At 36.9% G+C, this 16,669-nt stretch overlaps 1 protein-coding gene across 3 annotated transcripts in view; it reads right to left on the bottom strand.

The window, feature by feature from the left end:
• Positions 1–16,669, bottom strand: part of LOC136330948 (guanylate-binding protein 6-like) — a 35,407-nt gene that overhangs the window by 12,886 nt on the left and 5,852 nt on the right. For all 3 annotated transcript variants that reach the window (XM_066268597.1, XM_066268596.1, XM_066268594.1), the window contains 3 exons: positions 13,988–14,115; positions 3,041–3,150; positions 2,634–2,836 (listed from right to left, as the gene is read on the bottom strand). In XM_066268597.1, the coding sequence (XP_066124694.1) occupies positions 2,634–2,836; positions 3,041–3,150; positions 13,988–14,115 (441 nt within the window). The remainder of the gene's footprint in view (positions 1–2,633; positions 2,837–3,040; positions 3,151–13,987; positions 14,116–16,669) is intronic.

Here is a 16,669-nt window from a genome sequence, read left to right as displayed (position 1 = left end):
TGCCTGTAAGATCAACTAATGTATAACAAAAGAAGCAACAAGATAAAATAGGGTGAAGACAGTCTATTCAACAAATGGTGTTGGAAAAATTGGACAGACAGTTGTAAAAAAATGAAATTAGACCACCTCCTTGGATAATACAGAAAAATAAACTCAAAATAAATTAAAGACTTAATTGTAAGACGTAAAACCATAAAACTCATAAAAGGAAACATAGACAGTAAAATATCTGACATTTCTCTTAGCAATATTTTTTTAGCTATATCTCTTAGAGCAAGGAAAACAAAATAAAAATAAACAAACAAGACTACATCAAAATAAAATGTTTTGCACAAGAAAGAAAAACATCCACAAAACGAAAAGACACCCACTAAATGGATGAAGATATTAGTCAATTATATAACCAATATGGGATTAATATCCAAACTATATAAATAACTCACATGCTCAATATAAAAACCATTTGATTAAAAAGTGAACATAGAACCTTAATAGACACTTCACAAAAGAGGACATACAGATGGCCATAGACATATGTAAAGATGCTAAATGTTTCTAATCATCAGTGAAATGCTAATTAAAACCACAATGATCTGTGCCCTCACACCCGTCTCAACGGCTCACATCGTAAATGAAAAACAACACATGTTGGTGAGGTAGTGGAGAAAAGGGAACCATAGTGCACTGTTGGTAGGAATGCAGATTGGTGCAGCCACTATAGAAAACAGTAAGGAGGTTCCTCAAATTAAAAAAAGAACTACCTTATGACCCAGAAATTTCACTGCTGGGTATATATACAAAGAAATTCAAAACACTAATTCAAAAAAAATATATGCACTCCTGTGTTCATTGCAGTGTTGTTTAAAACAGCCAAGAAATTGAAGTAATACAAGCACCCAACAATACATAAGTAGATAAAGAAGAGCTGGTACACATATACAATAGACAATTAAGTGGCCACAAAAAGTAATAGGATGAATCATAACATGGGTGACAGCATGGATGACCCTAGAGGGTATTATGCTCAGTGAAATAAATTAGACAAAAAATAACAAATATCATATGATTTTACCTATATGTGAAATCTAAAGACAAAATAAACAAACAAAATAGAAACAGATTCACAGATAAAGAGAACAGACTGATGGCTGCCAGAGCATAAGGGGATTGGTGGAGGGCTGGATGAAAACAGTGAAGGGATTAACCATTTTCTTTGACCATTTGAATGGTCAAAGAAATGTAAAATACAACACAGGGTATATAGTTCATAGTATTGTAATAACTATGTATGGTGCCAGATGGGTACTTGAAATATTGGGAGGATCACTTTGTTAATTATCTGATATCCAACACTATGCTATATACACTTGAAAATAATGCAAAATAATTTTGAATGTAAAATTAAATTAAAAATAAAATTTATTTTTTTAAAAAGCTATGATATAGAAATTAAAATGAATATTCTAATAATTATCAAAAATATCACAAATACAGTGATAGAGTGTCAGCCCTGTGTGTGGATGCCCCAGCTTTGATTCCTGGTCAGGGCACACAGAAGTGCCTATCTGATACTCCACTGTTCTCTCTCTTTCCCTCCTGCAGCCATGAAGCCATTGGAGCAAGTTGGACCCGGGCACTAAGAATGGCTCCATGGCCTCTGACTCAGGTGCTAAGAAGAACTCAGTTGCTGAGCAATGGAGCAACACCCCAGATTGTCAGAGCATCGCCCCCTATGGGGCTTGCAGGGTGGATCTGGTCAGGGTGCATGCGAGAGTCTGTCTCTGCCTCCCCTCCTCTTACGAAATTAAAAAAAAAATCACAAATACATAGAATGAAAAGACAAAAATACTTCTTCAGTTTTACTAGAACATAAATCATATTTATTGATAAAACATGTATAAAGTCATTACACAGCCTGACCAGGCGGTGGCACAGTGGATAGAGTGTTGGACTGGGATAATCATTTGGTTTGAGTAAGGCTCACCAGCTTCAGCCCAAGGTTGCTGGCTCGAGCAAGGGGTCACTGTAGACCCCGCCCCCACCAACGCACATATCAGAAAGCAATCAATGAACAACTAAGGTGCGACAATGGAAAATTGATGCTTCTCATCTCTCTCCCTTCCTATCTATCTGTTCTTATCTGTCCCTCTCTCTGACTCTCTGTCTCTGTCTAATAACAAATTAGACAGTTATATGCCTATTTTAGAAGAATATTTTCTAATTATTTGAAAGATATTTTCTTTCATTAGATAGACTTGAAATTTTATGCTTAACAAGTATCTGAACAGTTGTTTTTCTCAACATAAAAAAGTAGAAGTTAAAATAATAAACATGAGTGTCTGGTTGTTAAAAGTTTTAGCACCATTGCATTCTAAGTTGCATTTGAATGCTAAATTAGGAACTGTGTAAAGAACAGATTGGTTGGTTATGAATAATTTTCCTCTACATTAGGTTTTACTTTTCTTATGTGAAGTTAAACTCCAGTTCATAGAGCTTTACAGCCAATCTCCCAGCCACCATTTCTGCAGACTTCATCTAGTCTAAAATACAGATGCAACTCCAGAGGTGATGAACAGTGTTTAGTATCTCCCACCCTCTGTTGGACCACCCACTGCACAGCCATGCTCTGTTACCTGGAATCAGCTTCAAGGCATTCTCCAGGTACTGATCTTCCGTGATAGGATCACCATTTAACTTTAGCTCCAGGGTGAAATCCCGTACAGTCCAGATAAAGTCTGGGAAGAAGCTCACAAATTCTGTAGAATCTTCTACTTCATCCCCATCTGATGTAGGGGAGGACTTAGCCCTGATGAGGTCTGTGAGCTCTGTCACATAACTAGGAGTTGGCTAAGGAAAAAGAAATTCCTATGCACAATTTCTACATTTCTCTAATAAAAAATATATGTGTATAAACACTATCTTTTGCACTGGTTTCTTCTGTTCCCCAAGACCGTTAAGTGAGAGGGCAAGAGAAACTGACTAGATCTCTCTGTTCTCAGAGACTCCGTGAGACATGATGGTTCAGTTCCAGGAAGGATACTGCAGCTGCTCCAGGGCCTGGTGGTTGATGGTGCCCATGCTGTTGTAGACAAACATGCTGCTCAGAAGCACAGCCAAGGCGAAGATCCACAAGTCATTTTTAGGGTCGCCCTAGAAGCAGATTAGGGCAAGACATGTGAGAGTTTTAGAAATTCAGTCAGACACTAAGTCTATCAGACTTTCATTTACATTTCAGTTAATATACTCAATATGCAAAAAAGTTAAGTTTAAAGATGGGCATAACAATAGATATTAGCTTTGACAATTACAAAGACATTTCTTCATTTTTTTATATATTAATTAGAAAGAGAGAGAGATACACTGATTTGTTCCATTTATTTATGCATTCATTGGTTGATTCTTATATGTACACTGACTGGGGATCAAACCCACAACTTTGGAGTTTTGGAACAATGCTAAAAACAACTAGGTATCTGTCCAAGGCCACAAAAGTATTTCTTGTGATAGCGATTTTTTCATATACAAAAAGACTCTATCCTCACATGTCTTTCTTTTCATTCAATTAGTTGAAATAAAATAACAGAAAAACTTACCTGGTGGATTACCTGGTATGCAATTAGGTTCAATGAAAGGTATTAACACATATTTATTCTATACATATTTGTTGGTCATGAGCTACATAAAATATTTCATAATTAACATAGCAAGGGATAGATTCAACAAATGTCTATGAATATTTCCAGTCATTAAATTTAAAAAGCATTTAAAAATGCCAATTATTACTTTCAAGGTGACTATTTCAAAGCCTTGACTAACATCTATGACAATGAATGTGACAAAGATAACAATAGTTATAAGAAGCATACATCTTAATAATGAATATAAGCATTGGAATCTAGAGCTATAACAGTAAATTAAAATTTAAACATCCACAGTGGAATAATAGAGCTCCAAATGTTGGAAAACTGTACAGACATGAAGTCTTCCTTAACATCTTCATTAAAAATGAAAGACTTGGTAGAATGTGAACTTTAAGAAATGAAGGTGAGGCCCTGGCCAGTTGGCTCAGCGGTAGAGCGTCAACCTGGCGTGCGGGGGACCCAGGTTCGATTCCCGGCCAGGGCACATAGGAGAAGCACCCATTTGCTTCTCCACCCCCACCCCTCCTTCCTCTCTGTCTCTCTCTTCCCCTCCCGCTGCCAAGGCTCCATTGGAGCAAAGATGGCCCAGGCGCTGGGGATGGCTCCTTGGCCTCTGCCCCAGGCGCTAGAGTGGCTCTGGTCACAGCAGAGCAACGCCTCGGAGGGGCAGAGCATTGCCCCCTGGTGGGCAGAGCGTCACCCCAGGTGGGCGTGCCGGGTGGATCCTGGTTGGGCGCATGCGGGAGTCTGTCTGACTGTCTCTCCCTGTTTCCAGCTTCAGGAAAAAAAAGAAAAAAAAGAAATGAAGGTGATCCTGCAGATAGAAAGACCCACAGAAGCAAAAGTAGATATGGTAGAATACAGGGGTCTTTGCAAATAAAGTAGAGTTATTTGATTTGACTGGAACTCAGGGGAAATCGAAAAGTTAAGATGGATAGTGAGCCCAGTGTAACCTAGCTGAAGGACCTCAATGGCTGGGCTAGTTTGTCTATATAAAACACAGCAATATATAAATAATGACATAATACAGATTTTTTCCTTTCATAAACAGTATCTAAAGTTGTTCCCTAGAGAAAAAAGTAAAAGTACCTAGAAAACTCAATAAAAAATTTTTGGTGAAAAAAATGTTGATTGGTTAATTTATTTTCTCATACCCCAATTTGAAAAAATAATCCTATTAGGATAAAAAGTAGCACTTACAATACAAAATAAGTTATATAAACAGCAAGACTATAGTACTGTTTGATATATACAAATAAACAAAATTTTGAACTCTTCTTCAGGTAGAAATAGAGAGTAGTAGAAATTTAAGTACTATGTCCAAATAAGTCTCAAAGTAAAGCAGAAAAAGAGAAATTATTCATTTTACCCATTAGTAGAAAATGAAAATATAAAATGTTCATCTTAAAATGTTGTTGTAGGATAATCAAATGCTTTTATATAAGGTCTACCGGAAAGTTCTGTCCGTTTTTGGAATAAAACAAAATACAAAATTTTCTTACCGTCAATAAACTTTATTAAATAATATAACTGCCATTATTATTAATGATTTCTTACCAGCATAAGGGCAATTTGTATATCCCATTTTTGAAAAATGTTTTATCTTTTGATGCAAAAAATTGAACCAGTGCTTCTTTGATATCTTCTTCATTTTTGAATTTTTTGCCCTTCAAAAAATTTTGTAAGGACAAAAACAAGTCTCTCTCTTCTCCTCCCGCAGCCGAGGTTCCATTGGAGCGGAGTTTGCCCAGGTGCTGAGGATGGCTCTGTGGCCTCTGCCTGAGGCGCTAGAGTGGCTCTGGTTGTGGCAGAGCGATGCCCCAGATAGTCAGAGCATTGGCCACTGGTGGGCATGCCAGGTGGATCCTAATCGGGCGCATGTGGGAGTCTGTCTACCTCCCCGTTTCCAACTTCGGAAAAATACAAAAAAAAAAGTGATAGAGGGTGCTAAGTCTGGGGAATATGGTGGATGCGACAGACATGCTTCTGTAGCATTTCTTCCTTGTTGAAATTCGTAAAAATTACAGTGGCATAAATGAACTTTATCAGTAGCCATGGGTACACTATCGCTTCACACATAAGACTAATGTGAATCAACTTTGTTTTAGTTAATTTGCTACGTCAATATGTATACATTAAGGGATAAAAATAGAGAGGCGGAGTGACGTCAGAGAAATGGCACCATAAGGAGTGATACCGATAAATCTCCCCAAAAATTCAACAAGATCTTCAACCAGAGACAGAAAAATCTAGCCTTGGAGCCTCCAGCAGTTCCACACTAAATGCAAAGGTATGACTGAGCAAAAAATTGACTAAATATATAATCAATCCCGAAGGAAATAAGACGGAGGAACAAACACCCTGCCTTCCTCACTAACCTAAATAAGGGCTGCTTTCACTGGGAACTGGGAGTAAAGGAACTGAGGCGGGCATAGAGTGTGAATAGTACCAGACTGCGGCCCAAACGCCCAAACCAGGCTGTGGCACGGACATCCAAGCCGAGGAAAAACTGTGCTTGTGGCAACCCAGGCAATACAAGCTAACGCTGGCGCCAAATCCAGACAAAGAAAAACAAGGGGGGCAGCCATCTGCCCTGATCTCCTGGTCAGCACACACAAATAGTGTGTGAAAGATTGCTCCTAGAGACCCGGGAGTGGGTGCCCGTGTTACCGAACAGAGGGGCAGAATCAGAGGCCTTTGTGTGGGCCAAAATTGGAGTCTTGGGGTTGCCCCTGCACCCTGAAAAGCAGCACATAGGGAGTGAGTAGGAGCAAAATTCCCTATGCTCATACTTTTCCATGCGGGTGGGGCGCCTCACCTGGAGCGACAGGTGGCCGGCCTGATATCCTGGTCAGAGAGTGCAGAGAGTGGGCAAGAGATTCCCCTGGGAGTGGGCGCCCATGTAACCGGACAGAGGGGCAGAGTCAGAGGCCTTTGCATGGGCTTTGACTGGAGTCTTGGGGGTAACCCTGTGCCCTGAAGAGTGGCGTGTGCAAAAACGAGATTCCCTATGCTTGAACTTCTCCAGGCGGGTGGGGTGCCTCACCCAACCATACAAGCTAACAGACCCGTGAAGGATTAGCTTACCCACAGTCTGCTGACCTCCCAACTGACCTATGCGACCCTAACTGACAAGATCTCTCTCAGCCAAAACAGGTTACAAAATGCCAAAAGCTAGGGGAAAGGGGTCCCGCAGAGTACTGAGACTTCTGGACGTGCCTAGAGGTGCATAGAAAGGCATCTTGAAAACAACTGGCTCCCACCCCTGCCCAATTATGCTAGCAGCCCTGACTGATTGAGCCTTACCCAGAGCCCTGCGCTGAGTGGGAATAGAGTGGGGATTTGCCAGCTCTTTGAACCTCTTACTCTCCAGGCAGAGGAAGCAGCAACCCCATAGCTGGATCATCAGGCTGCTAATTCAAGAAGGAAAGACTAGGAGAGAGGCTCTAGGAAAACGGACTCTCTCCTTGTCGAAGCCTGCAAATGCTAATGAGCCTCGACTGCCAATGAGACTGAAGCCCAATATATGACATCACCATAAAGACTTATCAACTGCAAACCTCTACCTAAACATGCCACAGGGGCAGAACCCAGGGTACAGAGTCACTAACCAGGAAGAGGGAGAGAAAAGAAAGAGCAAGATGATAACCTCTCAAAATCAAGAATAATCCACAGATTTATAACCTATCCCATTTTATTATATTTGTTTGTTGCTCTTATCTTCTTGTCTTGATTATTTTCTTCCTCTTCCAATTTGGTCGTTTAATTCTCTGCCAGTCTTAGTCTCTCCTCTCCTTGAACTACACTACCCATAAGTGTTACATCTCCCATTATCTTTTCTTTCCTCTTCCTTTCTGTCTATGAGGGTTGCACTCCAAAACCCTTAACTCTCTCTCTCTCTCTCTCTCCTTTTGTTCTTTTTTCTTCATTTTGTGTTTTCCTTTTTCTGTTTTACTCCCTCTATATATGTTTTTTCTTTTCTCCTCTCATTCAACCCTCAATCACAAACAAATTATTTTATTTGGGACTCAAATTTTTCTTTGTGGTGCTTTGGGGTTTTTTTACTTCGCTTTTTAAACTCACAAGCAGTGCTCCCAACCCTGGCTCTTTATTTTATCTAGTTTTTGCTCCAGTAAATACAATAGAAATTTTTAAATTTTTTTTACCATTTTTCCTGTTTCCCTCTTATTCCTCTCATTATGTCTCCTAGTTAACCATCACCTAAAAGCAAATCATTTTATTCTTGACCCAAATTTTTTCCTTTTTTGCATTTTGTGGGTCCATAACCCCCCCTTTTTCCCCATTATCATTTCTCCCCAACTCAGGCCTTCCATTATAAGTAGTTTTTGTTCTATTTAGCACAATATAATTCACAGTTCACTACAAGATTTTCTCAAGAAGGAAGGGAGAGGAGTAAAAAAAATGATATAATATATTTTTTTATTTTTTTTAATTTTTTGATCTTTATTAATTCTCATTAGTACTATCAACAAAACCACCCTCAGATTCCATTAAGAAAAAGGAAATAGAATATCATGGATACAAAAGACAGAGAGGTAATACAGAGAGATGAGGAAAAATCTATGAAGAAAAAATTTAATATATTGGAAACCTTGAAGCTAAATGACAGAGAATTTAAAATAGAAATCCTAAAAATACTCAGAGATATACAAGAAAACACAGAAAGGCAATTTAGGGAGCTCAGAAAACAACTCAATGAACACAAAGAATATATTACCAAAAAATTAAAACTATAAAAACAAATCAAACAAAGATGAAAAACTCAATTCACGAGCTGAAAAATGAGGTAACAGCTTAGCTAATAGAATAGGCCAGTTAAAAAGTAGGATTAGTGAAACAGGAGACAAGCAACTTGAGGCACAACAGAGAGAAGAAGAAAGAGACTAAAAAAAATGAGAAAGCTCTACAGGAATTGTCTGACTCCATGAAAAAATTTAACATAAGAATAATAGGTATATCAGAAGGAAAAGAGAGAGAAAATGGAATGGAAAACATATTCAAACAAATAATAGATGAGAACTTCCCAAGCCTGTGGAAAGAACTAAAGCCTCAAATTCAAGAAGCAAACAGAACTCTGAGTTTTCTTAATGCCAACAAACCTACTCCAAGGCACATCATAATGAAATTGGTACAAAGCAACGACAAAGAAAAAATTCTCAAGGCAGCCAGGGAAAAAAAGAACACAACATATAAAGGAAGGCCCATTAGATTATCATCCGATTTCTCAACAGAAACTCTACAAGCTAAAAGAGAGTGGACCCCAATATTTAAAGTCCTGAAAGAGAGAAACTTTCAGCCAAGAATACTGTACCCATCAAAGCTATCCTTCAAATATGAAAGAGAAATAAAAACATTCACAGATACAGAAAAGATAAGGGAATTTATGATCAGAAAACCCCCACTCCAGGAATTACTAAAGGGGGTTTTCCAACCAGATACAAAGAACAAAACAAAACAAAACCACAAGTAAAAACTGCACCAAGAAAACAATAAAACCAAATTTAAACCATGACAACAAAAACAAACAAACAAACAAAACGGGGAAAGGACAGAAATTAACAGTAGCAAAGGACGATGGAGTGCAAAAGTACTCACAAGATAGTGCATTACAATGAACAGGGTAGGAACCCTTTTCATTACTTAATGGTAACCACCCTTGAAAAAGCAACACAGAAGCACATGATTTAAAAAAGACAGCAACAGAAAAAAAAAGTATGGAATACAACCAAACAAAAACAAAGGATAGAAGAACAAAAGAGAAGAATCAAACAAGACACAAAACGGACAGAAAGCAATGTATAAAATGGCAATAGGGAACACACAAGTGTCAATAATTACACTAAATGTAAACGGATTAAACTCACCAATAAAAAGGCACAGAGTACCAGAATGGATTAAAAAAGGAAATCCAACTGTATGCTGCCTACAAGAAACTCACCTAAGCAACAAGGATAAAAAGAAATTCAAAGTGAATGGCTGGAAAACAATACTCCAAGCAAAGAATATCCAAAAAAAAGCAGGTGTAGCAATACTCATATCTGATAATGCCAACTATAAGACAGCAAAAGTACTCAGAGCCAAAAATGGTCATTAAATAATGATTAAGGGGATGCTGAATCAAGAAGACATAACAATTTTTAATATATATGCACCAAATCAAGGAGCACCAAAATATATAAGACAGCTACTTATTGACCTTAAAAGAAAAACTGACAAAAATATAATCATACTTGGAGACCTCAATACACCGCTGATGGCTCTAGATCAGTCATCCAAACAGAGAATCAATAAAGATATATTGGCCTAAAACAAAACACTAGAGCACCTGGATATGATAGACATCTACAGGACTTTTCATCCCAAAGTGATAGAGTATACATTTTTCTCCAGTGTACATGGATCATTCTCAAGAATTGACCATATGTTGGGCCACAAAAATAACATTAGCAAATTCAGAAAAATCGAAGTTGTACCAAGCATATTGTCTGATCATAAAGCCTTGAAACTAGGATTCAACTGCAAAAAGGAGTAAAAAAACCCCACAAAAATGTGGAAACTAAACAACATACTTTTATAAAATGAATGGGTCAAAGAAGAAATAAGCACAGAGATCAAAAGATATATAGAGACAAATGAAAATGACAATAAAACATATCAGAATCTTTGGGATGCAGCAAAAGCAGTAATAAGAGGGAAGTTTATATTACTTCAGGCCTTTATGAACAAACAAGAGAGAGCCCAAGTGAACCACTTAACTTCACATCTTAAGGAACTGGAAAAAGAAGAACAAAGACAACCCAAAACCAGCCAAAGAAAGGAGATAATAAAAATCAGAGCAGAAATAAGTGAAATAGAGAACAGAAAAACTATAGAAAAAATTAATAGAAGAAGGAGCTGGTTCTTTGAAAAGATCAACTAAATTGACGAACCCTTGGCAAGACTTACCAAGGGAAAAATAGAAAGGACTCATATAAACAAAATCCAAAATGAAAGAGGAGAAATTACCATGGATATCATAGATATATAAAGAGTTATTGTAGAATACTATGAAAAACTTTATGCCAGTAAATTTAATAATCTAGAAGAAATGGATAAATTCCTAGAACAATACAACCTTCCTAGACTGAGTCAAGAAGAAGCAGAAAGCCTAAACAGACCTATCAGTAGAGAAGAAATAGAAAAAACCATTAAAAACCTCCCCCAAAATAAAAGTCCAGGCTCAGATGGTTATACTAGTGAATTCTATCAAACATTCAAAGATTTGGTTCCTATTCTACTCAAAGTCTTCCAAAAAATTGAAGAAGAAGCAATACTTCCAAACACATTTTACGAGGCCAACATAATCCTCATACCAAAACCAGGCAAGGATGGCACAAAAGAACAAAACAAAAACAAAAACAAAAAGACAACTACAGACTAGTGTCTCTAATGAATACAAATGCTAAAACAAAACAAAATACTAGGAAATCGAATACAACAACATATTAAAAAAATAATACATCATGATCAAATGGGATTCATCCCAGAATCTCAGCGATGGTTCCACATACATAAAACGGTTAACATACACACCATATCAACAAAACAAAAAACCAAATCCACATGATCTTATCAATAGATGCAGAAAAGGCTTTCGATAAAATACAACACACAATTTTATATTTAAGACTCTCAACAAAATGGGTATAGAAGGAAAATATCTCAACATGATAAACCATCAGCTAACATCATATTAAATGGCACAAAACTGAAGGCTTTCCCCCTTAAATCAGGAACAAGACAGGGTTGTCCACTCTCTCCACTCTTATTTAATGTGGTGCTAGAGGTTCTAGCCAGAGCAATCAGACAAGAGAAACAAATAAAAGGCATCCATATCGGAAAAGAAGAAGTAAAGGTATCACTTTTTGCAGATGACATGATCCTATACATTGAAAACCCCAAAGAATCTACAAAAAACCTACTAGAAACAATAAGCCAATACAGTAAGGTCGCAGGATACAAAATTAACATACAAAAGTCCATAGCCTTTCTATATGCCAACAACGAAACATTTGAGAACGAACTCAAAGAAATAATCCCCTACATGATTGCAACAAAAAAAATAAAATACCTAGGAATAAACATAACAAGGAATGTAAAGAACCTATATAATGAAAATTACAAAGCATTGTTAAGGGAAATCGAAAAGGATACAATGAGATGGAAGAATATTTCTTGTTCTTGGATAGGAAGAATAAATATAATCAAGATGGCCATATTACCCAAAGCAATATACAAATTTAATGCAATTCCCATCAAAATTTCAACTACAATTTTTTTAAAGAAATGGAACAAAAAATCATCAGATTTATAAGAAACTATAAAAAAACCTCGAATAGGCAAAGTAATCTTAAGGAAAAAGAATGAAGCTGGGGGCATTACAATGCCTGACTTCAAACTATATTATAGAGCCACGACAATCAAAACAGCATGGTATTGGCAGAAAAATAGACACTCAGTCCAATGGAACAGAATCGAAAACCCAGGAATAAAACCACATATATATGGTCAAATAATTTTTGATAAAGGGGCCAACAACACACAATGGAGAAAAGAAAGCCTCTTCAACAAACGGTGCTGGGAAAACTGGAAAGCTACATGCAAAAGAATGAAACGACTACAGTTGTCCCCTTGTACTAAAATTAATTCAAAATGGATCTAAGACCTAAATATAAGACCTGAAACAATAAAGTACATAGAAGAAGACATAGATTCTAAACTCATGGACCTTGGTTTTAAAGAGCATTTTATGAATTTGATTCCAAAGGCAAGGAAAGTGAAGGCAAAAATAAATGAATGGGACTACATCAGACTAAGAAGTTTTTGCTCAGGAAGAGAAACTGATAACAAAATAAACAGAAAGCCAACTAAATGGAAAATAATATTTTCAAAAAACAGCTCAGATAAGGGCCTAATATCCAAAATATACAAAAACTCATAAAACTCAACAACAAACAAACAATATAATAGAAAAATGGGAAGAGGACATGAACAGACACTTCTCCCAGGAAGAAATACAAATGGCCAACAGATATATCAAAAGAAGCGCATCTTCATTAGCTATTAGAGAAATGCAAATCAAAACTGCAATGAGATACCACCTCACACCTGTTAGATTAGCTATTATCAACAAGACAGGTAATAGCAAATGTTGGAGAGGCTGTGGAGAAAAAGGAACCCTCATTCACTGTTGGTGGGAATGTAAAGTAGTACAACCATTATGGAAGAAAGTATGGTGGTTCCTCAAAAAACTGAAAATAGAACTATCTTATGACCCAGCAATCCCTCTACTGGGTATATACCCCCAAAACTTAGAAACATTGATACATAAAGACATATGCAGCCCCATGTTCATTGCAATATTATTTACAGTGGCCAAGACATGGAAACAACCAAAAAGCCCTTCAATAGAAGACTGGATAAAGAAGATGTGGCACATATACACTATTGAATACTACTCAGCCACAAGAAATTATGATATCGGATCATTTACAACAAATGGTGGGATCTTGATAATATTATACGGAGAGAAATAAGTAAATCAGAAAAAACCAAGAACTGCATTATTCCATATGTACGTGGGACATAAAAACAAGACTAAGAGACATTGACAAGAGTGTGGTGGTTGGGAGGAGGGAGAGAGAGGGGAAGGGGAGGGGGAGGGGCACAACGAAAACTAGATAGAAGGTGACGGAAGACAATCTGACTTTGGGTGATGGGTATGCAACATAATTGATCGACAAGATAACCTGGACATGTTTTCTTTGAACATATGTACCCTGATTTATTGATGTCACCCTAGTAAAATCAATTAAAAAATAGAAAGGCACACATGCGTTAAATAAAATGTGCTTATGTGTCGAAACTTGTGATGGAAACAGAAAGAACTTTCTGGTAGACCTTATAGAATCAGTGCATTCAAAGTTGTCTCAAATTATATATACTAGAATGCTCTGTGAATACTTAGTGGACTTCATGATAGGACTGCAAACTCTTTGAGGGCAGGACTTTTACTTTGGTCACTAATATATACAGTAATAATCTAGAGACCTGAGAACATGCTGCTCAGTAATTATTTATTAAATTAAATAAAATTATTCACCCAGTGCCAAGAAATAAAGGAAAATTTTATTCCTCTTAACTCGAAGTAAGATTTAAACAAACAAAAATTTGCCTGATATATAGTTGGATTTTGAGGTTTCACAAGTAGATTGAGCAGTTAAATTACTAAATGCATGAAGAGAATATCCAGATTAAAACAATTTATCTGTGACCCTCTGCCTTACCTTTTCCACATCGCCCAGGCCCTCAGTGTCCAGAAGGACCAGCATGTGGTCAGGCTTACAGGGATGAGGCACACACCACATCCAGATGCCCTTGGTTTTAGACTGCACCGTAGAGCCCAGAGGGAATCCTGTAAAGGAAGGAGAGACCCAACACACACTGACAACAGTTAATCTAAGCAGCTTAAAGGGCTATAATGACAGACTTGCTGGAAAGTAAGTACTGCAGAATAAAGATGGTGCTTTCCCTACTTTGTAAAAAAGCCTTAAGTTTGTCATCTATTTCAAGGAAGAGCTAAATATAAACTGTGAGAATGATACCTGGCAAGGGCTCAAGATGGAGGCGAGAGGCATCCACGAACCAGATGTAATGGAGATCACACTGACAACTACAATAAATGCATTTTAAAAGAAAGGCCAAGTCCAAAGCCAGATAGAAGTGAAAAGAAGAAAATCAAGAGAAATTTAAAGGAAAACAAACAAATAAAGCAATAACAACAAAGAAATTAAGAAAATATCTTTCCAGTCTAAGCGATAAAAAAAAAATGACAGGAGTTGGGGAGATTGGTAGCTATAATGGGATGTGAACTCACAAAAATCACTGGGGAACAAAATTTTTGTTGCATCCTCAAAAACACTTGTTCTTACCTAATTTGAGAATGCTGATCTCAAATCTGACATTAGTTTTTCTCTGTAAGCTACAGTTCTTTTGCAATTCAAAATTTTATGTTTTCATCTTATTGTAAAATTTTCAACATTTAGTTTAACATAATGAAGTAGAATGTCTTCTTGGGCATATTTCTTTGTGAAAATATATAATTTATATAATGCAGTAAATATACCAATACACTAAAAGATATGATTGCATCAGAATTTGTTTACAATTTCAAAATAGAACATATTAAAACACTTATTTTAATCATAAAATTTGTGCAAAACTTATTTAAATTCTATTCAGGCAAAAATTTACGTTTGTAGCTCTTGCTTGTGTGTACTTGTTGAAGACAATCTCGTTTGATGTGCCACAGTAGTCTGCTCATCACTAACAGTTCCAAGGTTTTTGGAAAACTTATCAAGGTGACTGTCAGGAAGTGAATCTTAACGCTCATGTTACATCCAATGTTGCAGAAAGCCAACAGCATCCTTTGAACCAGAAGTGCATAGTTTTCTGCTTTTTTGTTGCCAAGGAAGTTCTTTGTAGCTGCCACAAAAGACTGCCATGCTGCTTTCTCCTCCTTATTCATTTTCCTGGCAAATTCTTTGTCACGTATGAGGGTTCGAATTAGAGGTCCATCGAATACACCTGCTTTATCTTCTTGAAAGACAAGGCAGGAAAAGCAGAAGTAATATGTTGAAAGCATTCACTTTTTCTATTCAAAGCCTGAACATACTGCTTCATTAAGCCAAGATTGATGTGAAGTGGGGGAAAAATGATCCTGTCTCGATTGACTACAGGTACATTCACAATATTTTGTATCCCTACTTCCAGAGCTTCACGTTTTGGTCACTCCTTTTGTGTCGAGCATTTCTCCTGAGCCTGGCTGTCCCATAAACACAGAAAGCAAGGATACTTCATAAAACCTCTCTGTTGTCCTAGCAGGAAATTTACCATTTTAAGGTCCACACAAATGATCCAGTTATGCTCCTCGTACTTCAGAAAGTCAAGGACAATTTTTATATCATTCTTACTAAGTCATTCAATTTGGGTTGGCTAAACTGTTGGCATCAGAAGAAGACCCTTCAGATTCTACAACCACTTCCTCGTGAATCTTATCAAAATATACTTGATCACCATGTTCACTTTCTTCATCCTTAGAAGAAATAAAACCATTGAAAACTGGAACCAGGAGTGTCTCAGAGTGTAGGATAGGTCATATTGCTGAAGAAATATTAGGATATGGATCATATGTCATTTTTTCTTGCTGATGCCCTTTGTATGGATCAGACAGAAATAACAGTCACTGCTGTGGTTCTTAGGTTCACGCCAAACCATGGGAATATCAAAAGGCATTCTTTTGTGTTTTCCTTTTGTCCAGTCACAAAGCATTTCCTCACAATTATGACACACAATATGAGAAGCCCAATTCTTATTTTGATCGCCAAGAGGAACTTAAAAATAGGCAATATATGCACATGTCACAAATGATGAAATATTGCACCTCTGATGTTGAAGTGTGTAACAGACACATATATAACAGACGATTTCAGGACTATTCATACACTTACGCCTACTTGAAGAAGCCATGATTCAATCTTAAAACAAAATAAGAGGGTGTCTTTATTAGATAATAATTTTTTACATTTAAAAACAACTACAATTATGTAAAAGTGATGTTTGTAAAACATTAATTGCCTTGTGGTTATGTTCAAGAGTCATTGCCCTTTAACTCCAATTTAAAAACCAATACATGTCATTAACTGTAACAAAAAAGAAATTAAAATTGCATAAAAACTAGTGCATGCACCAAAACACGGATGTCATATTTGGAATCAGCAATGCAGAAGTATATAGAGACAGTTCTAAAACCTCATACAACTGAAAATGAAAAAAAAAAATGTGTTCCCCATTGAATCTATTTTTTTTTAAGTGAAAGGAGAGGAGAGAGACAGACTCCTATATACATCCAGATAAGGATCTACCTGGCTATCCCCCATCTGGGGCTGATGCTCTGCCCATCTGGGGAA

The sequence above is a fragment of the Saccopteryx bilineata genome, chromosome 3, assembly GCF_036850765.1.
Source record: "Saccopteryx bilineata isolate mSacBil1 chromosome 3, mSacBil1_pri_phased_curated, whole genome shotgun sequence".
NCBI lineage: Eukaryota > Metazoa > Chordata > Mammalia > Chiroptera > Emballonuridae > Saccopteryx > Saccopteryx bilineata.
The sequence above is the reverse complement of the archived record's forward strand: the minus strand, read 5'-3'. Positions and strand labels throughout refer to the sequence as shown.